At 36.4% G+C, this 24905-nt stretch overlaps 2 protein-coding genes across 6 annotated transcripts in view; both read left to right on the forward strand.

Annotated features, from left to right (window-relative positions):
• Positions 1 to 6471, forward strand: part of LOC139144837 (sodium/glucose cotransporter 4-like) — a 44795-nt gene extending 38324 nt beyond the window's left edge. For all 4 annotated transcript variants that reach the window (XM_070715632.1, XM_070715631.1, XM_070715634.1 and 1 more), the window contains one exon: positions 1434 to 6471. In XM_070715632.1, coding sequence (XP_070571733.1) covers positions 1434 to 1639 — 206 coding nt within the window. In that variant the 3' untranslated portion in view covers positions 1640 to 6471. The remainder of the gene's footprint in view (positions 1 to 1433) is intronic.
• A 4448-nt stretch (positions 6472 to 10919) lies between these two features.
• LOC139144824 (LIM domain kinase 1-like) overlaps positions 10920 to 24905 on the forward strand; it is a 39551-nt gene continuing 25565 nt past the window's right edge. The window contains exons 1-2 of one of the 2 annotated variants that reach the window (XM_070715614.1): positions 10920 to 10994; positions 11102 to 11195. In XM_070715614.1, the coding sequence (XP_070571715.1) occupies positions 10970 to 10994; positions 11102 to 11195 (119 nt within the window). In that variant the 5' untranslated portion in view covers positions 10920 to 10969. Of the gene's footprint in view, positions 10995 to 11101; positions 11196 to 16797; positions 16942 to 24905 lie in introns of those variants that run through there. The other variant, XM_070715615.1, reaches the window with a different exon arrangement.

Raw genomic sequence — 24905 nt, forward strand, 5'->3', positions numbered from 1 at the left:
AAACATTTATACACACATACAGGCTGTTTTGATATGTTCAATACTACTAGTAGGCATATCATTGTGACTTTTGGAGTTTAAGCAAGAAGCTGTATTTTACAAACGGGATAAGCATACCTGAAAACAATTTGGAAGTTACAACCAATGGAGCTTATGTTAAATGCAGGCTGTACAAATCTTGGACTAATAGCATGCATATTTGCTCAACTTCAATATACATGTACAATAAATGAAGTTCATGAGTGCAGGACTTAGTGAACTAGACTGCAGACTTGACGCTGATACTTAGACCATCAAATAATGAACATATTTGCTCAATCCCTGATATGACAAGGCAAAAGTCTGTCATCATTTACTGTTATAGTTCAGAGTATTTTAATAATTTGCTTTAGAATGAAACATCTTTGGTATAACTGAAGAACACTTTAACGATCTTCCTCCTGCAAGCAGTCGTTTTCTTAACCCTTTAAGTGCCAAAGTCAATTTTCGTCAATTGTATAAAATATAACTCAGCAAATATTCTTTTGAAATCCTGACAATTTTTTTCATTCTTTTCCAAATTTTGTTAAAAAATTCTGGTCAATGAAGAGTAATGACAAGTTAGTCCAAAATTATCAAAAAAGTACAGAAAAAAATCATAAAATAGGTAAAATGTGGCACTAGAATTCTGGTGGGAAAAGTTTACAGCACTCAAAGGGTTAGGGTGGAACTTTTGCCCTACCTTTTTGGTCTATCACTTGTTGGAGCTCATTTTGGAGCTCGCAAAGTAACTTAAGTTTTTGCTGACTTCTATTTTGGAATATCGAAAATCTAATCTTTTCCCATATAGTTAACACAGGGTTTGCTACCATTTTGAATTTTAATAGGGCTGATTCTCTCATTAATAGGCATAAATAAATATTCGTCAACATTTTCCGCATAAAAGACGAATATTAAACCTGCTAGTAGCTCAGACTACAAGCTGCAACAACAGCTGTGGATACAACAACAAAATTTGTCCGAATTTCAGGCAGCATACAACAACAAAATTTGTCCGAATTTCAGGCAGCATTGTCCAATGTTGCGCGTGTGCAGTCATATTTAGTAACAACCGGAAATCGCGATCTATGCTTTTTTCAGTAAATATTGAATAATTTGTTTCTGTGGTACTAAATTTTTTGAGGTGAACCCTATTTTTTATTCTTGATTTTGAAAAGGAATCGCTTAAAGTTTCCTTAGGGAAAGTTTGAGCAAAGGTTTGTGTTTCAATTTTGAAACATGAACTACCTATAAAGGGGTCCTCCCAGAGCTTTGTAGAGCAACTTTATTTCCTAGGTTTATGCGGATTTGAAATACTCTTCAGTGTATGGCCAGCATCCTTCAGGCTGACCACATCTTTCATTGCTTTTAGTGGAATGAAATTTTCAAACCATCACACTGTGATTTTCTTGCAGATGAAGAGAGATCAATGTCTTCAAAGTGTATGGACATCATGTGTGGCAGCACACAGCAAAGCCAGCAGACTGAAGAAGAGAGGAAAAAGCGGGAAAAAGAAATGTCCGATATAAGAGAACCCAACTCCAAATACACTCTCCTACTTAACATCAGTGCAATCGTGATGTTTGGCTGCAGTGTCTTCCTGTGGGGTTTCTTCTTCTAAAATGACAAGTTTTGGCAAGAATTCATGTCTAAAAGAATCTCTGAGTTTAATTTTGCCAAGGTAACAGATATCAGATGAGGCAAAAAATCTTTTCATTTTGAGTGGCTGACGTTTGTAACAGCCACAATATTGTGTGTCCCAAACGTATGGATAAAAGTTTAACATATGGTACCAATTGTAACATATAACCCTTCTCCAGTGAATTCAGTGCTACGTAGGGAGCAAGGAACAAAAATACAAAATTGTGAGGCAAATATTCCCCTTTGTAGTGATAATTCACTCATAAAAAATTGGAAAGGAACTATTTTATGAAACTCTTCAACATTGGAAATTTTTTCACAAAAAAGTGGGTCTTTTTCTTTTATTTTATTTGGTTTCTGCCCCACCATCCCACTAAAAGGTCTTTCCCACCAAAAAAAGGGTTTTAGATTTACCAAATTGGAGTTCAGAAGACATTCTTTGTAAGGATGGAAGTAATGCATGATGAGATTTCTATTTCATATCTTTGATATTGAGAAGGGTCAGAGGTCAAAGGTGAACAGTTACACTAATTGACTTAGCAATGTATATATTGATGTTGTTTCCAATTGGTTCTTTAAGCCTTCGTAACACTGAGTCATGTATAACTTCTAAATTGGAAAATGGAAATAAGTGATGATGCACTTTAGAAGTCACACACTGGAAGCATAAAGCAAGCACCTTAGCTTTCAGGGAATTAGTCTGAGAACATTAGATTTAGATTTTTCCAATGCCATAATTTTTAGAATGGCGGATCATTCCAGTGGATTGTGCGTAGACATTCCTCATACAGTGGCATGCATTTGATTTAAGAAGTGATCACCACATATACCCTAACATTTTTAGCAATATTTCTCCCTTGTGAATAATGCCGTAGGAAGTCTATTAACAGTTGAATCGCTTAGAGAATCCCTAAATTTTGAAAAAAAAATGTTCTGTATATATCACCTGTCACCCACATTTCTCTATGTACAAGTCTAACCTATGTGACTTATACAGTTAGACTGTACCAAAAGGTGGGAGGCCAGAGGGGGGAGGGGGAGAGAATAGCACAGCTGACAGTACTCTCTCAGCAATGCACTTTGAAACAGAAAACAATGCAAATTGACAAAGTTGAGAAACTTTGCCATGTTTTTTAAGGAATCTGCAGCTGTCTATCCGAAATTTATGCCGATGTTTCAGATTTTACTCGTTGTAGTCCGCAACCTGCTACTTAACATTAGGGGTGTGGTTGGTCGTTGTCCGTTCGTCCAGATTGGCATCGTCTGACCGCATCTGAAGTTAAAAGAGAAATTGGGTTGTAAAAATAAAATTGACAAATTAAGGTCTGAATGTCTCAGTATATGAATTCACTGACTGTAAGGCACAAAAGTTGTAAAATATCATTCCAATGAATATCATAGTACAATGAGGAGATATTCCATTGTCTGTTTTAACGTTATAATTCTTTTCTGCTACCAGATTTTTATGAGATTAGATTTTGTTTCCCATTTTAGTTCTCAGTCAGTAATGTTTAGATAAAGAGACAATAAGTGGTCACGAAGTTAGTTTTGCCTAATACAAAGTGTTGCAAATATGTGCTCCATAAGTTCTAATATCAGCGTAGCAGTGGAGGCATTAGTAACAGCAAGCTCTTAAGTTGTGATTGGTTGTTTTGTCTTTCCATGAAAGAAACAGTTATCGTAAGTGGTGTATTTGGTGGTACATGTACTATTACAATGGATTGATCATTCAAAATAGAATTCACCAAAAAAAAGGAAAATTTTAAGACTACTATATGTACTTCCCTTTCCAGTCAGTGCATGTCCAGCAAACAGGATCTTGCTTACAATAGAAATGCTAAAATTTTAGTCAAATAACATGTTGGTGTGAACCGTCTGAAAAATTTAGTGTCTAAAACATTTAATATTTGCTTGCATGTGTAGAATGCGCTTTTATTCTATATTTAGTAGAAAATTATGCTATCGAGTGGAAGGATGCTTCTGGGCATGCTCAGTTCAAATTATGCTATCGAGTGGAAGGATGCTTCTGGGCATGCTCAGTTCAAATTATGCTTTTCACCCCATTTTCATGATGACAGCTTCGACTTCAGCTTCATGTTTATGGAAATTACCGCATCATCAAGTCAGTTTAAGAGATACCATATCTATATCATCAGATGGTTATTCAATTTTATGTCAGTGGTTGCCACCGACATGGTGTGCGAGAACTGCTATAACTTCCATCCTACACTAATACTGCATTTTATTTTGTTGGAAAGTATGTAAATATGTTCTTAATGCTTCAGTTTTACAGAATTTATTCACAAAAAGCCCAATGTGTTATTGATAAAGCGAGCAAGACTGAAATATATCAGTATCAGAAATATTGAGGAAGTTGTCATTTATTTCCAACAGAAAGAGAAAATCTCACCAAAAGACTTGGTTCAATCAATAAAGTCATTTAAACACAGCGAGAGAATGTTGGGAAAATTTTAATCTCAATTTTTCCCAGGCCATGCATGTCAAGCAACAGCTACTGCTTCTGCAGTAAATTGTGTAACAGTTTCCAAAACCAGTCATTGCGGTTCAGTAATGTGTATAAATTACTGTACTGGTGCAGATTTGAAAAAAAAAACCACTTTAAAATTTGGTCATAAACGTACTACTCGGTGTTGTTTGCCATTTTTTGGGAAACTATTGCACCAGCACCCCATCGCTGAATGAAACTTCCCAACAGAGAAAAAAAATAAAGCAATGATTTAAAAATTAAGGAGCTGTTTGGTCAAGATAAAATGTATTTAGGAATTTCCATAAATCTTTTCAAAGTATATAATATTTTTTATTTCTGGCATATGTTTGTTTTATTAAGTTTTGATTGCTTTGCGTGGACTGGTCTCATAAATGCTTTGCAGTTCTTTTATCTGTGTAACTGTTTGCCTGTGTCTTAGTGTTGAAAAGAATCTTTTGCTTTTATTTAACCCCTTGAGTACCCCTGTATACCCCCATCTTATTTAGATATTGCCAAATTAGCAAGGATGTCATCATTAGATTGGCAATATTGTATAAGGAATGCAATCACATTGAGACCAAAGTTTGGACTGAATGAGTGTGAGGTTACACTGCACACCAATGCTGAAATTACACTCAACGTCTTTGCACAAAATAAGCAAAAACAACCAGAAGATACCGCCAAATTTTCCGGCACTCAGGTGTACATAATTCAATGTGGCATTTTGAAATTTCTGTTGTTTAAGGTATTCAAGGGGTTAATCAAGTTGTAATTGCATATCAAACATTGAAATGAAATGATTTTGTCTTTGCTGCTTTGCTTAGAGATGTATTATTTTGCTGTGTTTACAGTTTTTTTCAGTCTTTGTATTTTATTATTTGTAGCTTGTTCCTAGATTTCAAAGTTTCTCAGAGTAAGTGCCGCCTGTAAATATTTTGTTTTCGCATTCATCATTACTCAACATTTCATAAGACCCTGACCTACATAAAACTAGCAAATCTAATGCTGACATTTTGAAGTTTTTTGGTAATAGAATTAATATTGTTAACACAAAAATGGATGTCACTTTCCTAACATAGTCATGTGCACTATGCTATAAATGTACTAAATGGTAAGAACCGAGCTTAGGATGTAACTTTAGCATCTCTTAGCTGATCAAATGTCCACTTTAATCAGCTAATCTTCTTTTATTAATGTACTATTTAACAATCAGAATGAACCTTGATATTCTTACCTCATTTTCTTTCCAAAATGACAACATTTAATTGTTTGAAGTGCTGATTGGTTCTTTGGTAAGCTCTTCATACAGATTTTTGAAAATCCTTTCAAGTTGCCACCAAAACTTCGTAATTTATCAGAGAAAAATAGGAAATGTCAGGAAAAACCCAGCAAAGTGTGCCATGGAAAATGTCACCAAACATCACGCTTTTACCCAGCTTTGACGTAAATATCATTTTCTCCTTGTCATTGAACAGTTTATAGAGTAGAGCAAATTTATATCAATATGATTTTATCACTGTGATAAATATTCTACATGAAGGTATTTCCGGTCAAAGGTCAATCAAGCTGTAATAGTGTTCATTCATTGTTGTTGACAATAAATGCTGCAACTTAGTGCCAATACAATATCTTAAGACATATCATAAGTTCCTAGTCATGAGCTTGGTTAAACTCACTTTCATCACTCAATTTTTTTGAAGTAATTTCAACCATAGACATCTCAAACGTTTTTCATCAGTTTGAGAGTTAAATTTAAACAATCAAGGCTGTTGACTATTGTGCTATTTTCGCTACTAAGATTTAAAACATGCAAAATCAGAATTGAAATCAGGATCTCCAGTGCTCTCATGGGAGACATACAGCATCTCATCAACTGTGTGACAGAACTCAAATTATGCATTCATGTATTGTCAGTTATACCAGTATGTGTACAGAAATCACACTGTCATCAGTCACCAATCGTATTTCAAAAAGTAATTAAGTTATTGTTATATTAATCACTGACGGATATTTCTGAAGATATTTTGTATGATGAAGTTTCAATTTAACAGAATTGTTCAAAATATTGTATTTATACAATCATCAGGAGCAGTAGTATCTTCAAGTGTTGCCGTTACCAAAACAAAAGATAAAAAAGTTGCTGTTGAACAATGAGGGCGCTATGCTTCAAATCAGATATACAATGTACTGTATTATTGCATTATTGCATGCTGCAATTCAGCCTCAGGGAACCATGGTGCAAATAAAAAAGGGAAAAGGTTTGTCTGTAGCATGTTAATGATATATTGGTATTTTTTACTAATAAAGGTATATATATGATGGTTCATCCCTGTCTTGTTATATTTGTTGGGCACATTGCATAATGTGTATAAATATCTTAATGCTAAATGCTAACATTTTCAAAAACGCTGAATTTGAGTATTTTTAGGTACAAAATGAAAGATTATGTCAACGTACGATATTCATTTGTTTGACAGATCTTCAGAACTGATTTATCATATTTATCATACAATTTTAATGGCTGGAGTAAAGGTGTACCAGCAGATGTTTTCCTTGGCTACTAGTTTTCAGAAATTGTCATCTAGTTTGATTGACATGTAAAAAAGTTGATTTTAAGCCCTGTCTCAGTTGATTAATAGATGTAGCAAAATATATAATGCACAGTCGGGGCAGATGAATAAATATTCCTCACTGATAAAGAATAATTAGTATAAAATTTCAATACCGAAACACTGCTCATTAATATAATTTGCACAAATTAATACTAATCAGCCACGTATCTTGCACTAGTAGCAAAGACAGACAAATATAATGGCACGTCACTGCAATTCCAATTGGAATTAGCTGGGCAGTCTGCTAAATAGATCGATTTTGAGCTCGATCAGTGAGTATTTAGGTTGATGTGGTGAGCATATCGACTAGGGGGATCGATAGATCGAGCAGAAAATCGATCGTCGATCTAGCAGACTACCCAGCTAACGACTAGTGCCTGTAAGTGATACCCATCCCCTCCCCCGAACTATTGTAGTGATACTCTCATCCTCTCCTCGAAAATAAAATACGGATGACATTTAGCTCTACAAAACAGGGTTGTGTGTCTCTGCCTACTCCTCCCACCACACTGGAGGTGGAAGGCACAGCCATGCCACGCAGAGCTAAGTGAGATTGAGCTGCTGGAAGTCAAGAATCGAATCGCATCACAGGTCCAGAAGGCATAATTTGTGATGTTTTATCCTATTATTATCATAAAAAATAATTTTGAATATTAATAAATTATTAATATGAATGTTACAGAATATTAAAACTTTTTTTACACACAATGTCGTCTACTTTGTGTAAATGCCATCTGGAAACTCCATTGTTTTGATAATTATGATAATGAATAAATTATGATTATGATTAATAAAGTGTATATATACACTGTGTAGTAACTCTCGCCGTAGACTGAACCTGGGCAATGGTAACTCTCGCCGTAGACTGAACCTGGGCAATGGTGTCACTTGTATATTTTGGCATAGATTGTGAAACTATATAAGGGTTTCCAGAGGGTTGTTCACATAAGCACATTACAATGTGTAAAATAGGAAAAAACATCACAAATTATGCCTACTGGACCTGTGATCGCATGCTACTTGCTCGACCCCTGCGATCGTAGTGGCTGTTCTGAAATTGCGCCGACTCGGGACGGACTAGCTGCCATTGCTGGCACAACAACAGCCAACATGAAAGAAGAAGCCAAATGCTTCCAATGCCAAATGATCCATACTGCCAGACAAACAAGAGGAAAAAAATTATTAGCGTTATGAAGATGATACGACTCTATACTTGAGAAATATAGAAAGCATTACACAATCGTTGAAAATGTTTAACAAGTGCAAAGCTGAACAAGAAGAAATTCAAAGGTTTATGGGCTGGGAGTTTTAAAAACCGCACTGATTCAGTGGAAGTGATCGATTTTTCAAACAAAGTTTTACTGATCTTGGGAGATGGGTTTGGAAACAGTAACACGTCTAGAGAAAACTGGAAAACACTGATGGAGAAATTTACTAGCTGCCTTAAGTTTTGGAATACTAGAAATCTGTCTTTTAAACGCAGGGCAAAAGTAGCTAATATGCTAGCTGCATAAAAAATTATGGTACCTAGCATCATTTGATCACGTACCTAAGGAAATTATTAATGATGAAGCAAATAGTAAATTATGGAATTTATTTGGAGAGGCAAACGAAAAGTTATAAAAAGGGGTATTTCCATTCAAAGATATGATGACTGTGGCAAAAAAGTTGTCGACATTGAAGAAAAAAATTAATGTACTCCAATTAAAATGGCTCATGAAATTATTTTAGAAAACTCCAGACAGAGGGACCCCTAAATGGGCCAGCTTATCAAAATATTTCATAGCGAATTATGACAACTTAAGGCAACTTTCAAAGTTTCAGTTCTTTAGAAGGGCAAATGGGGACATAAATGACAAGTCATCGTTGATGACACAGTCCCCACTTGTTAATGGGTACTTTGACTACAAGACCTCGAAGAGGACAGAGTCCCATTCATTAATTGCAATACAGATGGGGCTTGACGGCTGAGAATGAGTTTGCAGTACAGTTATGGTTCAACTAGCTGTTGAATTGAACAAGTCGTACTGTATGTGAAGACAGTATTGATGGCAACAGCAATAGTAAGGGACCGTTCAGTTTTTACGGCCTGGGGGGGGCGGCAAAATCTTGTCGCCGGTTTTTAAAAAAAATATAGACCCCCCCTGCATTTTTTTTGAAAAAAAGATGACCCCCTTTGTCAGACGAAAAAAATTGATGACATCCCCCCCCCCCCCCCCACGGCTAAAAAATAACCAAAACCCATACGTCAAATTTACCTGGACAGTTTGAATTTGAACTCCGGTACGCGGCGCACTTTATCCGTGTAGCAGAGATGCCAGTGAACAAACTTCTCAGCCACATCCATGCAAACGTCTGTTAATTAGGACAACTGTAGGGCAATTTTTAACTTCATTTCCATAGACATCTTATGTCCATCACACTGTTATGCAAATTCCCCTGTTTGTCTCAGTGCTACCATTCAGGGTCGCGAGCATGTAAATGGTCTTTCAAAGATGAGATAGGCACTTAACCAGATACTACTGTAATATGAGTTGGCCGCCGAAAAACTGGGCCTGCCGGTAAAGAGGGTCATGGGCCACACATCGATCATGGCCATTGCACGAAGTAAACCTATTTATTGTAGTGGGCCGCCAAAGGCGGCGGCCCGCTGGTAAGAGGGTCGATCATGGCCATTGCATGAATTAAACCTAATTGGAGTGGGGCGCCAAAGGTGTCTGCCCGTTAAGAGGGTCATGGGCCATTACATAAAGTCAATTTATTGTAGTGGGCAGCCAAAGGCGGCCCGCCGGTAAAGAGGGTCGATTATTGCCATGGCATAAAGTGAACTTTATTGTAGGTATTATGTTTTTGAAAATGGGTGACCCCCTCTTTCCTACCAGTCAAAAAGCGATTTACCCCCCCCCTTTGCGGATTCCAAAATTACGATGACCCCTAGATTTTGCCGCCCCGCCCCCCCCCCCGGCCGTATAAACTGAACGGTCCCTAATGGCAGTGATAGCCATACAAAACTAAATATCTACCAAATGGAATTGGATTGTTCAATGTGCCACATGCAATCATGTATGGAAGTCATTTTTAAATTATGAGCACAGTACAAGCAGCGTGAGATAACTTGGGGTTAATATTCAAAGAAAACAACGCCACCTTTCACTGGCAGCGGAGCTAAACAAAAAGTAGCCATGCCTTTGTGGGACAATAAATTTGCATAAAGTTTGTGCAAGGAACCTACAGTACGCGCATACTTTGTTCTTTTCTGCAAATACTATCAACAACAGCAATAACAACAATAACAACAACAACAAATAGAGTCCAAATATATTTTTATTTTCCTCCATTTTTGAATATTTAATCATCATCATCATCATCAATATCATCGAAGATTGAGGACCCTATCTATGGTCATACGAAAGTTGTAGCGCTGCTGTGCGAAACCAGGTTTGCGTTGTAGTGTTTTGAGAGGGTTGGCTTTTTCTTCCTAATTTGAGTATTTTTGATACAAACATGTTTGTTTGTTTGAACAATTTCACATGTCCTGCCTCTGATTCATCAACACGTACGTCAAATATTGAGATGGTAGCAAGCTAATGTGGGTTGACTCTGGGTGAAAAATGCGTGCATCTTTGATAGCCATTGGTGTCCATATTGGATCATATTATGACAAATTAATGTGCACATGTATACGTATGACATAGATTAATGTTCTTGTACAAACTTTAACTGAAATCAGCTATAGGTATACTATCACCTGTTCCAATTTTTCCACAGTTACCATGGAAAGAAAAAATCTGACCAATCACAGATTTTAAGCGGCTGGCCGCTGTATTGAATTTTGCAGCGCATATGTAAGCTTATAGTTAGGCTGTATTGAATTTCGCAGCGCATACTTTGTTCTTTTCTGCAAATACTATCAACAACAGCAATAACAACAATAACAACAACAACAAATAGAGTCCAAATATATTTTTATTTTCCTCCATTTTTAAATATTTAATCATCATCATCATCATCATCAATATCATCGAAGATTGAGGACCCTATCTATGGTCATACGAAAGTTGTAGCGCTGCTGTGTGAAGCCAGCCAGCACAGCCAGCATACTAGTAACTTGATTTGTGAAGCACGCCGCACAGTGTTGAATTTCAGAAAAATTAAACTTATCTGCGCATGTTTACGGAAAAAATCAGATACGAGACAGAACGCGACGTTGATGGGAATGGGAGAAGAAGGAGAAGGTAAGTAATTTTTTTGTTGTGTACTTCGACCGAAGTCGATTTTGCAGCGATTTTTTCGTTTTAAGTACATATACTTTTGTTCTTTGTCCACCTGTTTCCATTTTCAGGCAGCAACTCTTGCTGTAGAGGTTGCTCGCAGCCGATCTACGACGATACGCTACTGCGAGCTTTGAACGGTGTCTGGCATGCAAGATGTTTCAGGTAAGGACTCGTGTGGTCATACTGTTTCGGCGTTTGATATAAAGATAACGTTGCAGGTTAGAAATTAATATGTCCTTTTAATGTACTTTGTATACCATCGTTCGAGAGACATGCTCTGGTCCCTCCACAAAAGGAAACAATATACGTCGGTTGAGAAAAAATGAGCTGAGGTATCGTTAGGTTTGTTTTGCTGTGGACACAGTATGAGTCACGCGACTTCCATTCTTTCAAGTAATGTGCACACAAAATGTGTGATTAGAGATTTTAACGGCAGGAGTACGGAAGTGTTACATCGCGAAACCGATACTTTCTCGATCGTGACCAGGTGACTGGTCGGCGTGAGTAAGCTAATCATTCGCAGATAAAGCTGGGAATTTTGTCGATTGAATGTGTTGCCAAGGTTTTCCGAAACAGCTGCCTCATCGATTCAGTACCGCGGCCGCGCTTGTGCCTTGTTTGGATAGAACCGTGCCCCACATCATGGATACAGGAGTTGATCAGGAAATGTCTAATAATTTCAGTTCCTCCTGTGTAGCTGAGGTCAGAAAAGACTCTTGAAGTCTCTTAGCCTGGCCACTTCAAGAATTATTCGTGACTTTTTGGCGAGGTCGTTTCAAAGTTGTGAACTGCAGTCAAACTTCAAAGCCATTCTCTTACCAGTATTTGTCATGCGTATCATTGGAACAATTTCTTCATGTTTCAATCCACCCAGTTTCCAGAATAACACTGTGTATGGTGTTCTCTTACTCTTGTTCAATTATTATTAGTGTTAAGTTGACGATTCATAAATGCCAATAACAACCGTAGTAACCCTTTCAGAGCAGCTGTTGTAGGAAATTTAAATCATGATGATATTGAAGTTTTTTTGCAGTTTTAAATTATATGGAGTTGAGACTTCTTCCCAATGAGAGTGGCAAACTTACTTTCTCAATCAGAAAATTGATGACAAAATCTTGAATTCTCATCCCAAGAAAATTTCCAAAGTATTCTCCAAAGGTTCTTTGACGTGGGTCTCATGGGGAGATCTATTGTCATGATCTGGTCTGTGGGTGTTGTCACAGCAAGGAGATATCCACCGATGTGTTGGTGTGTAGTTTGGAGGGAGTGGGAGGTTCAGGGACAGTACAGGAGTGTTTTGAACGTTACAACATTCCTTCAGTAAGCTTAGAGCTAAGTGTTTAGCCTAAAGGACATGCATTTACATCTTATTTTTCACACACAAACACAATGTACCAATTGTTACAAGTGTAAGTTGACAAAAAATCTCACGTTATTAAAATTTGTTCAGCAATTTCCTGATAGGAGATTCAGAAGTGATGTCTCGTTGAACATATACAAGAAGTGAGGTCAAAATTAATGTCATTTGTGAACAAATGATGACTTGTTTGTGATTGTTTCGCTTTGTGTTGCAATTGCCTTCAGAGCAAGGGTCATTTCTGTGTAATGAAATATTACTTTGTGCGACTGTCATTACGGAAATACATTGTAATCTAAACTCTGATTTTTTTTCGTCACATCCACTGAACTATTACCATCATTCAATTTTCTCATGACTGTTTCTAATTTTGTCAGAGCGTTGACACACTGTAGAGATGTAGTGGTGTGTATAATCACTTGATAACACTGACTTTATGCATTTTCAGCGATCAAGTTACAAATGTAATGTTAAGTATAAACCATGGAACTTTGGCCAAACCAATTAGAAACACAATAGCATAAGCCAACAAAAGAGGAACTTGGGAGAGTCCAAGTTATATAAGTAGGTTGGATCAATTAAGCCGCCCAGTGTACTTTTCAAGTACAAATGAAGTAGGCGGCTTCTGTTAAGGTAGAACGTGCCTTGGGGACAAATATTTGGGCTCTGAACTTCCTACAGACTTTTTTAAGTCTACCACATGTAGGGGCTCATTTCAAAGCTTATTGAATTATAAAGTTTCCAACACCCGTTTTTGTGAAACTTGAAACCTGTATTTTTCCCTGCAGAGTTAATACAGAGATGGCAGTTATTTTTGATTTCAAATGTCAGGATACATTCAGTTATTTGTTTTTCAAGTATCAAATTTTGTGTAATGACCCCTTAATTTCGAAAGGGAACGGATGCCAAAGTCAATTTTTGTCACCTTTATAAAATATAACCCAGACAATATTTTTTTCAGGTCCAAGCATTTTTTCAGATTTTTCCCAAAATTTTGACCCTAAACTGGAGTCTGTGTAATGTGCTATCCATTTGGTCACGAATTTTCAAAAGAATTACAGAAAAAGTCATAAAATTTGGTAAAAATGTTGCATTAAAATTTTCGTCAGAGATTACAGTACCCAAAGGCTTAAAGTTGCCTTACAGAAAGTTTGAGCAAAAGTGTGAGTTTTCCAGTTTCAAGGCGTGTACAACCTTAAAAGTACTACGACCGACATTTGTGCCGCAGCTTGTGAAATGAATGACATCATTATGACCACACAAGTGAATTGAGACAGAGAGGGTGGAGCTGACTACTCCATTGTAATGCACACACCTACACCTATATGGGTATGTGCAGAATCTGTTGGGTAGAACAACAATTCACATGAAGTTAGAACTGATCTGTTGTAAAAACTCTATATCTTTACTGATTCTGAAAGGAATACTTTTTACAAATGAAAGCTAAAAATCGGAAACATTACGATTTCCTCAGTATTTTTGTTTTGGGTGTCAAGGAAATACACTGGGTCTGCATAGTATTACAAATTATTTCTCCTGAGGCAGGTTATGAGAGATGAGCCAGTCACTTAAATTTTTTTCCTTCAAATAGTTAGGGAAAAGTTAATCATTATATGCAAGATTTTATGTATACCTTTGTATCAAACTGTGTGAAATCCATTCAGATGTCAATTTTTCCATTATTTTAATATTCTCTTTTCAAAGGTTTAATTACAAAAATTTCTTGGAAAGTTCCGTACACTTGTCATCTCTGAATTTGTGAAAATAATGAGCAGTTTTCATGCATTAACAAGAGCCCATAGGTGTTGATAATACTTCCTATCAGTGGGAGAGTTGTCTGTTGCTGGGCCAAGTACTTTGTAGGTCATTAACACAAGATCACATTGGCTGGTTCATTGGTGATTCAGTTACAGTTGCTTTTTATAGAGTAGGAAGTATGCATTTCATGCATGGAGTATGATGATTTTCACTTCTGACCTACTCCGGGACCTACTCCAACTCTTCTGTCAGTATGAATTTCAGCCTATCACCCTACAGAGATATCATCATTGTAATTACACTGTAGTAGCCCAGTCAATACAAGTCAAGTTGTTTGTATAAGGGAAATGAAATTCACATGATCAAAGGTATAATGGTTCATACAGTACTCACTCACGATTTGGATGATAACACACTGACTCTGTCAATTCTGACGTGTTTCCTTTTCCATAAGCTGTAAAAACATTGTGATGAGGGATATGAAAATCCTTGCAAAACCAATATTAATGTTTTGATTGAAATTTTTTCAAAAGACTTTGCATAGAATTTTGCCAGTGTCTTATTATTTTGGATACAAAATTTAGCTCAAAAATTAATTATTCTTTGGATGGTCAACGATATTTTGTACCTTCAAATGCTAAATGTTTTGCTGAGAAAAATTTTATTGTGTAAAAACCAAAGTGCTGTAACTGAGAAAAAAATCAAGAATGGACTTGATAGGATTGAGTTACAAACAAGGCTGTCATCCCTGTTTAATTTATAATGGGACTACACATGTTCTTTGGAAACAATAGGGTGAAACCAAAACTCAACTGTAAAAAGGTGAATGAAGGATATTATGTAATTGCCTACAATTTCTGTATTTGTATCGCTGCTTAACCCTTTGAGTGCTGTAATGTTTCCCACCAAAATTTTAGTGCAACATTTCACCAATTTTTATGAATTTTTCTATAATATTTTTGATAATTTTGGATCAAATGGACATCACAGTTCATTGGCTACAGTGTTTTATCAAAATTTTGGCAAAAATTTTAAAAAAATTGACTGGGGATTTATTTTATAAAGGAGACAAAAATTGACTTAGGCGCTCAAAGGGTTAACTCTCGCCTCAAAGCTGAAAACCAATACTCTACAGTTTTGACAGTAGTACATAAGTGTACGTGTAGACAACGTACAGGCATTTGAATTCCATGACGCACTTCTCATGACCTATATCAGGGGGTGAAATGACGGATGTTTGTAATAAAAGTCAGAGGAAGTAGGGATTACTGGACTAAAACGAAACAATAACTTCAATATTTACATCTAAAAAAGTTATGGCTGACCAATCTTTGTAGTCTTGAGTCAGTAGATACTGTATTAAAATTAAAATTTTTTGTTTAAAATTCAAGCTGTAACGTATGTCGGCGTTTTGATATTTCACCAAGCTGTAACGTATATCAGAGTTTTGATATTTCACCATATAAACACCTCATTCATCTTCTTACCATGTACTAAAATTAATAAGGAACTGAATTCTAGCAGTTATGAGCCTCATAAATCATTTAGTACTATAAAAAGAAAAAAATTGCATGTGGTGTTTCATATATGTACATATATGCATGCTTCTAGTGTGTCTGACATCACAAAAATTTCTTCATGAGAAAAATTACATTTTTAGAATGGTGATAATCGGATGAAGATAGTCAACCAGGTCACTGAGGTATCATTTATTTCCTTATAATATTGCTATTTCTTGTTAAATGTCGTAAACATGCAGAAATGAAACACTTGAATGAGGAGATGAGGAGATAATCCAATATCGGGATCATGAACCGTGAGCATAAAGAAAGGAAATGCTTGAATTCAGAGTTTGTGATTTAATATGAGATTATCTGCAAGAGTTATGAGTGAACTCGTGTTTCATTTCGTGAGTTTTAATGTTTTATGAACATAAAATTCCTGTTTTTTTGGTTAGCTGTTCCTGAACCGATAAACTTCAGAACCATACTTGATGACGTTAAAGAGATCAGTAAATTTGATATTTGACACACATCAGTAGTACAGAAGTGCGGAAAAGTACCGAAACCGATTTCAAAGTTTTCAAAGATGGCGCTAAAATACAGACACATGCTTTTGTCATCTGTATCGCTAAACACAGAGAAAAACAAAGGATGTACATCACATAAGTTGCAAATGTCAACAATCGCTAAAACACAAGAACCAGGGATGGAGGACTGCCCCTTTAAGAATCTCTAGTGTATGTAGAATGTTTTCAGCTGTGAGCTGTCCCATTCCTATTTCCCAATAGTTAAGTCCATCATTCAAACAATAGGCTTGGTACATAATTGTGGCGTATCATCCCTCCAAGTATGTTATGAAGCATCACATTCATGATGATGATAGACAGATCTTACACGTCAGTGATACATCTCACTGACAGTCTGAAATTCAATCATTCTTGATCAATTTGAGCCACAATGATAGTGGTTGACGTGAAGAAGTTGATCACATGACTGTGGTGTACAGGCTAATAATAACATATCATAATACTTGGGCCCTGTTATATTTCAAACAAATGTTGACATCCAGAAGGGGGTGTCTTGACTTGGTGTCATGTTTCCCTGTTTGTTTCACTACATTGGGACGTCATGTTGACCTGTACCTTGTGTATCAGCGGAAGTTTGCAAGAGCCTGTTCAGTCAACTCCAGTCTGTCCTGAGTGATGTTTGTGTGTCTGAACTCTGATTGTCTTGAATAATTGCTAGTGGTGTATTTTGAAGAGATGAAAACCATAGTGATTAGGATATCCAGGTAAGTCGTATGTCCCCTGATTTACAGTAAACCTGAGCTAGTTTCTCAAAGGCTGAATGTGATTTCAGTGGCAACTTTTTTCAGACTCAGATTTGTACATTACTTCTCTGTTCAGCTTCTGGTACAGACTCATTTTAAAGTCTGTGTTTTCATCTCGTTGTTTTTAGCTAACATCAAAAGAACGTTTTTTGCCCTTTGAGTTACCACAAGGTGTATCAGCTCTATTTATAATTTTGAATATTGATGAACTCTCAGTAATATGTTTCTGTTGATGCCAAGCTTTGCACAGTGACTCCAGATTTACTGGTATATTCTTGATATGGAAAAGACTGTTTCAAGCTTTGTGCTCATATACCAAAAACATATTCTCACAGCGATTAAAAAGAAACTAGATCATTTAAATGCAATGGAAAACTAAAACTTGCAAGTTATGAGTATTAGATAAGTAGATGTGTGGGGAAGATTTAAGGTGTATCCACACTGAAAATTCTCCCTAAAATAATTGTCAAAATGCTAATCACAGACCCTCAACAGAAAAGTGAAAGTCTATGTGCCAAACCCTGTACAAATGTCACAGTGGTGGAGACATAGAGCACATACTCATCTTTGGCCTAGACGTCATCTGAGTTGCCAATTTAGGAAAGAATGTCACTTCTCATGAGTATCTCGCTATGATCATTATAGATTATTAGAGACAACAGTTTGAAGTTTATTTCAGCTGGTATAAACAGAAGTTTAATACAATTACTAATGAAAGTCAAAACTTGCAACTATAAGTGACAATATCGAAGTATCTGTCATGAAAGATTTCAACATGATACCATCAAAATTCTACATGTACCGTATCCGACACTGTCCTTGATCAGCACTGCCATAAAACAATACCATATACTTTGTATTTTCAATAATAACATCTCCAGTATCATACAGTTGTGTCCATATTTCCATCCACTCTTTTCAAATGCAATTCATTTTAGAATTACAAGTGTCAGGGTGATTCATTGTCATAGAAACATTGCAAAGTTAGTGTCCTTATAAAAAAAATGAAATGCCATCCCAACTTTTTATTCTTTTTAAAGGTTTGTCGGCTAAAGTTGGCTATAAAAATATTGATCAGACAATGTACAAGGATTTCCATTTATCACAAGTCCGTATTTGTATGATCAATACTGGTCATATTTTATTTGTCATTGATCTATACTGATCACATTTGATTTGCCATTGATCCAAAGTGGCCACATTATATTTGTCATTGATCTATACTGATCACATTTGATTTATCATTGATCCAAAGTGGCCACATTTGATTTGTCATTGATCAACACTGGTCACATTTGATTTGTCATTGATCTATGCTGGTCATATTTGATTGTCATTGATCTATAATGATCATAGGTGTTTTTTCAATGTGCATTTAAGTAACAACAGGTTATATCCATATTTGTACCACCGATGACATCACCAAAAAATTATGTCATCTGTATTTCATGTGTATGCATGAATAGTCATGATGATGACTTTTTTTATGATTGACTTTTTGACTGTTTCCCCTTACCAATCTGAGTAAAGTAACAATGAAGTAGCCAATTGAAGCGGGTGTTTGAGAGATGATATCACAAAACCTGTATAGGCAAGAAAATAGTTTTACAATTTCATCTGTAGTGCAAATTATTTTATTGCTTCATTTTTGCTATTATTTTTGAAGAACCCATGGTGTGTTCAGTGTAAATTATTTTATATTCAGTCAACGTATAAAATGCAGAGATACAACGTATTTTCTCAGGCTTCACAGTTGATTGGAGTTCGTGCATGCCTGATATCCATCTCTCTCCTAACGTCATATTTCCTTCTCAGCATGTTATCATCCGTGGCCATTGAAAAGCTGAATTCCGTAAACTTTCAATGGAATCTGCAATTCAGCACGAGTGTTCCTGGTTAGAGTCTAAGAAATCCACACCTCATGCAGGGCTGACACAAGGTCATCTGAGTGAAAGTGCTTAGTTTGCCATGGGAGATCCCCCTTCATTTGAAAGTTAATTTGAAAGACACTGAAGTGAGTGAAGTGTCTGGTAGCATGAATTTGAACTGTTTGGTCTGAAAACCTATTACCAAAGTGATTTGGCAGTAATTCCCGATATCAGTGCAGGGATAAACATTTGTACCCGATCGCTGTCCTTATGATGTACATGTATATGTCAATCAGTTTATGTCTGATGCATTTCCATCAGAAATGCAACTGACTCCATTAGCACAATAGTATGCCATTTAATAGATGAGTTTATACTATAAGATGTATGTTTACTATGCAAGGTATACACTCATCAGACTTGGGAATTCAAATTTTAATGCAGTTCAACAGTCAGAATGCCTACTTTGTACAATTCTGGCAGATTGAACACCAAAAGTGCAGAATTGAATCTCATTTATAAAATTGAAAGTAAAAATAGCGTGCAGTCAGTCCAGCTGTATTGATTTCATTATTTTTCCACTTTACTATTTTAATTAGATATTTTTAAAATGTCAAAATCCTCTTCAAAGTTCACAGATCATTTTGAAAATAAATGAGCCATGGCAGGTCAGATCGTGCATCTATCAATAAGAAATGTACACCATGACAAATGACAAGCTTTCAGAATTTATGTTCACATCATCAAAGAATGCTGCATTTGTATTTATATACTGTACCAATCTGATTAAAATCAGATGTAGAGTACGGCGACGTCTCTGTACTTGCGCGGTGTGAGAGGCGACAGCAAGAGAAAACCGCGCAAGTACAGAGACGTCGCCGTACTCTACATCTGATTTTAATCAGATTGATACTGTACCTGATTCTTGTGACGGCTGCCCGTACCATGCAATACTTCTTCAGTCTTCTGTCAGCGTCATCTAAGCATGCAGCCATATTGTCTTGTCAATGATGAAACAATGATGAAACAGCATGTGGCTATGATATCGTGCAAATTTTTATTTATTACAATTTCTTTATTTGGAAACAAATTTTTACCCTTACTTTTAACAACATCGTGAATTCAATCCCTCCAATTAAAGCAAAATAGTGTGAAGTTTTAACCATTCACTGTCTGAGTTACTTATTCATTCATTGTTTATTGAGTTCAGCAGGTTGAGACCTGTAAAAGTGTGAAAAGCAAGCACAACAAGAAGTAAACCTTTTAAAGTTTCTGGTGAACAGTTGGAGTGCACTTTACTAGGACTGTTTACACCAGCCTTTCCGTAAGCACAGCAGCAATAGCATCCCTGGCTAGCAAACAGTGTATACATATATCCTATCTGACATCTATAACATGATATAAACACAGTGTCTAGGGAAAGTCATCTCATCACTGCTATATTTAGTTTGTACAGGAAGTAAGCTTTTATTTGACCTGTTGTTCCGCATGGGAAACAATTTATAACCTTTTTTCCACCTTTGCCTTTCAGCTTTCATATTACAAGTCAAACATGCCCTGAAATTGAAAGATTTACTCAAATTTTCCCCAGAAAAACTTTAAACCTTTCTCTTTCAAAATCAAGAATAGAACTCGGCAGATCACCATGCAAATTTTCAAACTCAAGAAATCACCGAAAATATACCAAAATTAAAAATTCAAAATGGTGTGGCTATCTCTTTGTTACATGTAATTTTATGGGGAAAAGTAAATTCTAGATTTTCACAGAAACAGCATCTTGAAATTTTCATTTACACCATAGATTTCAATTTTAGCCCACACAGGTAGTATACGGACATAAATCTTGTTCACATTGGCAACCCAACGCAAAATAATTGTCCTTTTGGGATTAAATTTGGTCCGTGTCCACACCTACCGGTACCAGAATTAGGGCCAACGTAACTTTACCTTCCTTTGTGACCTCTGACCTGTCAAAGTTCAAAATGGCGCATTTGAATATGGCACGCTGTTTCTACTGTTCATGATTTTCCTGTGTTTTTACGCACAAGAAGGGCAAATATGACTACCACTCACCCTTTTAATCATCGGAGAGATCTTCACTATTTATTGGATGAGCATATGGTATATATAAGACCGCGGTGGAGAAATAACCAGTGCGCGGCATTTTTGACATGCCTCTCTAGTCTATTACGTGCACTGTGGAATCGAATGACATGGTCTCGTTTGCGGAACAAAGGTTGGTGGGAAGTTCAGCGTACATGGGATGATATTAAAATGTAAAGACTGATTGAAACCTTTCGATAGGTGTAAACTTTAGTTTCAAACGTCGTTTGTTTTGTGCGAATAGGGTGACTAGTTCAACTTCGATCCATAGCGGAGGCCTGGTCAACTGGGACCAGGGCCGACGTAACGTGTCCACACTGGCGATTTGCGTCGGACCAAATTTTGCGTCGGCCCTGAGTCGGCCCTGAACCACCCCTTCTAACCGGGACCAAACTGAGTCGGCCCAGGGCCGACTCAGCATGTCCACATTGTTTTTTTACGTCGGCCCCGGCCCAGGTCCGGACCTGGGCCGACGCAAAGTCGTCAATGTGAACGTACCAAAAGTATTATAGAAGTACTGGTATGAAAGTTTGAATTTTGTCCTCAAGGCACAAAGTTCTACCTTAGAGAAACACTTTGCAGCACTTTCGCCCTTGACTATCTGCTAACTTCCTCCATGCTCTTGCCACCAATCCTCATCAACCCCTGCAGAATATTAATTCAGTCCCAGAATCCTTTGTGACACTCTTTTCATTCTCCTTTCTTCAAACAGCTGCAAACCTCTGCAACTTAAGGAACATGCAAAAGTCAAAGTATAGATAGGGAACCCACCAATAAATATTTGGCAAATACCCTGATAATCGCTCACAACTTGCAGCCAAACAACCAGTTTCAAATAACCTCTCCCATGCTACTAACATGTAACTGTTGACGATATTTTTTGCCATTTTTGTTTTGTGTATCAATTGTAAATTCTTGTCCCAGTCTGCAAACCGTTTTACACCTACTGTACCATTCAGCTTGCCAACACAGTGTCCAATATACAATGCACGTTTATTGGTTACATTTGAATTCTAGTCCGGACCAGAATTCACTTTTCAACAATAACAATGCAGTCTACAGGCTGAGTTGACAAGCTGAACACTGTGTATCTCGACATACTTTGAGGAGTAGAACAAGAAACTGTAATCGACATTTTGACATTAAAACAATAAGTGTGAAAAATTCATCAAAAGTTACAGCTACTGACCCTGTGATGCAGATTCTTGCAATGTTATGATCAATAAAATGAATTCTTGTGTATGCAAAGCTCACCTAATTCATTGCCAGTCTTTGCGAAGCTATGATCAGCATATGACTATCAACCAGTTTCCAACAAACCGTAAAGAACAGTTCATTCCCAGCTCTATACATGTATAGCCAGAACAATCAAATCTTCCTTTCTAAACTTAATTATAGTGTTGAGAGAATACAGCGAAAACGAATGAACAGAGTGGAAAAGAAAACATTCATTTCATTGCCAAATTTGTACGTGCAAGTGAAGGAATAAACATCTGGTGGTGGATTTGTACTTTTAAATTAATCAGGGTGTGCTCTGTTGAATCCACAATGTAACAGTGAAACCCTATAACTCATGTATATCAGTAAGTGTCATCCTAGTGATAGCAAGGTTGTGATGAGATTTGCATAGGGTACTGCAATTACTCTACAAGCAATAGCAAGTACCATCCCAGAGTTGTTTGTTTTCAAAGCAAGTCAATACTGTTATACAAATGTCAAATTTAATCAGAAGTACCAGGCACCATCATCTGTCTGATGCAACATGCTCGCCATTTGAACATTTTTAATTATGGAGAGCTTAGTTGCCATGACTACTGCAAGCTTTTCCCATCAATCACAATGTCATGACTGGTTGATCATTAAGATGACAAAGCCACTGGAGACAGATATATTGTGTCTGTCATTTGCTACATTTGTACCATACATGCTTGCCAATGTTCTTCCAATTGTTGCAGCTTAAGGATTTTTTAAATTGTAAACTTGAATTTATTGCAAAAAGTGGTGTGATCCCAAAACCATTTATGCATGCTACGTTATTATTATCAGTACAAATTGAGGGGATTAAAGACTTGCATTAAAAATGTAATAGGTTCACATTTTGACAGAAAAGCATAGCCTCCCCATGATCACATGTCTGTGTTAACTTTAAGCATTTTACTTAAACTAATTGGTTCATTTTGCTGACACTTGCATATCACAGGGATCATCACCGGACTTCCGTTTCTTTTTTCATTAGATAAAACCAAATTATCTCCAGTATCAAAGCAGAATTCCCGACATCTACCTACCTCTGCATAACACCCAAGGAGAACATTCTTTTTACTCTTTGAAACACAGAAGGGGGACCTAAAAATTAATTTTAAATGACGCCACACAAGTTACAACTATAATATGTCTATAATATCTGCTCCTTTATATCTGACTTGACAAAACCATAGTGTCTTTAAGTATTATTGAAAATCAATTGTCCTGTATTCTCTTAAATTAGTATGACGTGATTTTAATGGATACATATGACCTTTGAACCCACACAGAATGATATTGATAACAGCTTTCTCAAAGTATAGGTCTCAGTTGTAAAAATCTTGCCTTCTTGGCATCACCAGCCAATACAATGCAACACATGATCACAAGCCATGACAAATGAGCTGTGTACACACAATCAGCAATATGAAGAACCAATGAATGCATGTCACTGTAGGTCTGGCTGAAAACTGTGAATTTCAAAGAGATCGAATAATTTGTAATTTATTCAATACAGACCATATTAGAGGAATGTGTTGAAGAGTTATGCAGTAAAATCTTATCTCACATACCACACAGTACTCAGTGTGATTAATAGATCATTAATCAAACAATGTTTGAATTTTATAACGCAATGATATTCAGTCATTAAATTTAGCAGTCAGTTACGGTAAATGGTACTGTCTAAAAGATTCCCGCCCTGCCTCCATCTGGTTCCAGAGTTTACTCTTGTTGCCAGTTCTTCATACAGGCTGGTACTGCCAATCAGCTTTCTCTAAGAGGTGATAGTAAACACTTCTTTTTAATTCTGATCAGCATCATCAGCCCATGAAATTGGAAAACATGTTTTCAAATTATCTCAGCATACTTTGACATCTGTTCATAATTAAATGTGAAGAAAGGTGTTAGTATGGAGTCTTGTCAGTAACTTTACACCAGAAAGTCAAAAGAAGGGCAAAAGCCAGCTTAAATCCCCGGTACTGTATCTTTTTCCTTGTTACTGAAACACCGAAACCATCCAATCTTCGAAGAGATGTTTTGGATTCCTGTATTTTCTTTGAAAATGTCGCTATTTTAATCCTAAGTGATGGATTTGGTCAATTTAATTAGGGCACGTAAGCGTATATTTGCAGCATCCATATTTGAGTTATGACTTGAAAAGTATTTAGTTGATAAAATCAAAGTTGCACGTTCGTTGCCAATGTTTGAAAAGCATTTTGTGGTCACATTTCAGTATTACCGGTAAAAGCATTTCTACATTTGTTACACATTTGATTTGAAACTATCGTATAGAAAAAAAATGCAAAAAGAGACAGCTAAAGAGGATTTCAGATCTTAATATTCATGTTTATCAGTCAAGGTGAAAATACTACTTTATTTAGAAAAGATTCCATGTTTGTAAGAGTTTTTGCAATCTGGCCACGAATAATCCATGCCTTCTATGTAAAATTGGTATGGCCAGTGAAAGGAGCATATCTGATTGGATTTCATGCAACACTCCCTCTACAGATATTTCTAGAAATACCTTGATATAATCTCTTTTGTGTTGCTACACTGTAAACAAAGGCGGCACACCTAAAATTGTTTCTTTGATGAAATTGATAGTGTTATTTCGATTTTCAAATAGCTGTTTGATGACTGGTTGGATTTCATAGACACTTGAAAATGCTCACTGTGTTTGTTTTACTGATGGAAAACCCAAACCTTTCT

The sequence above is a fragment of the Ptychodera flava genome, chromosome 12, assembly GCF_041260155.1.
Source record: "Ptychodera flava strain L36383 chromosome 12, AS_Pfla_20210202, whole genome shotgun sequence".
Classification (NCBI taxonomy): Eukaryota; Metazoa; Hemichordata; class Enteropneusta; family Ptychoderidae; genus Ptychodera; species Ptychodera flava.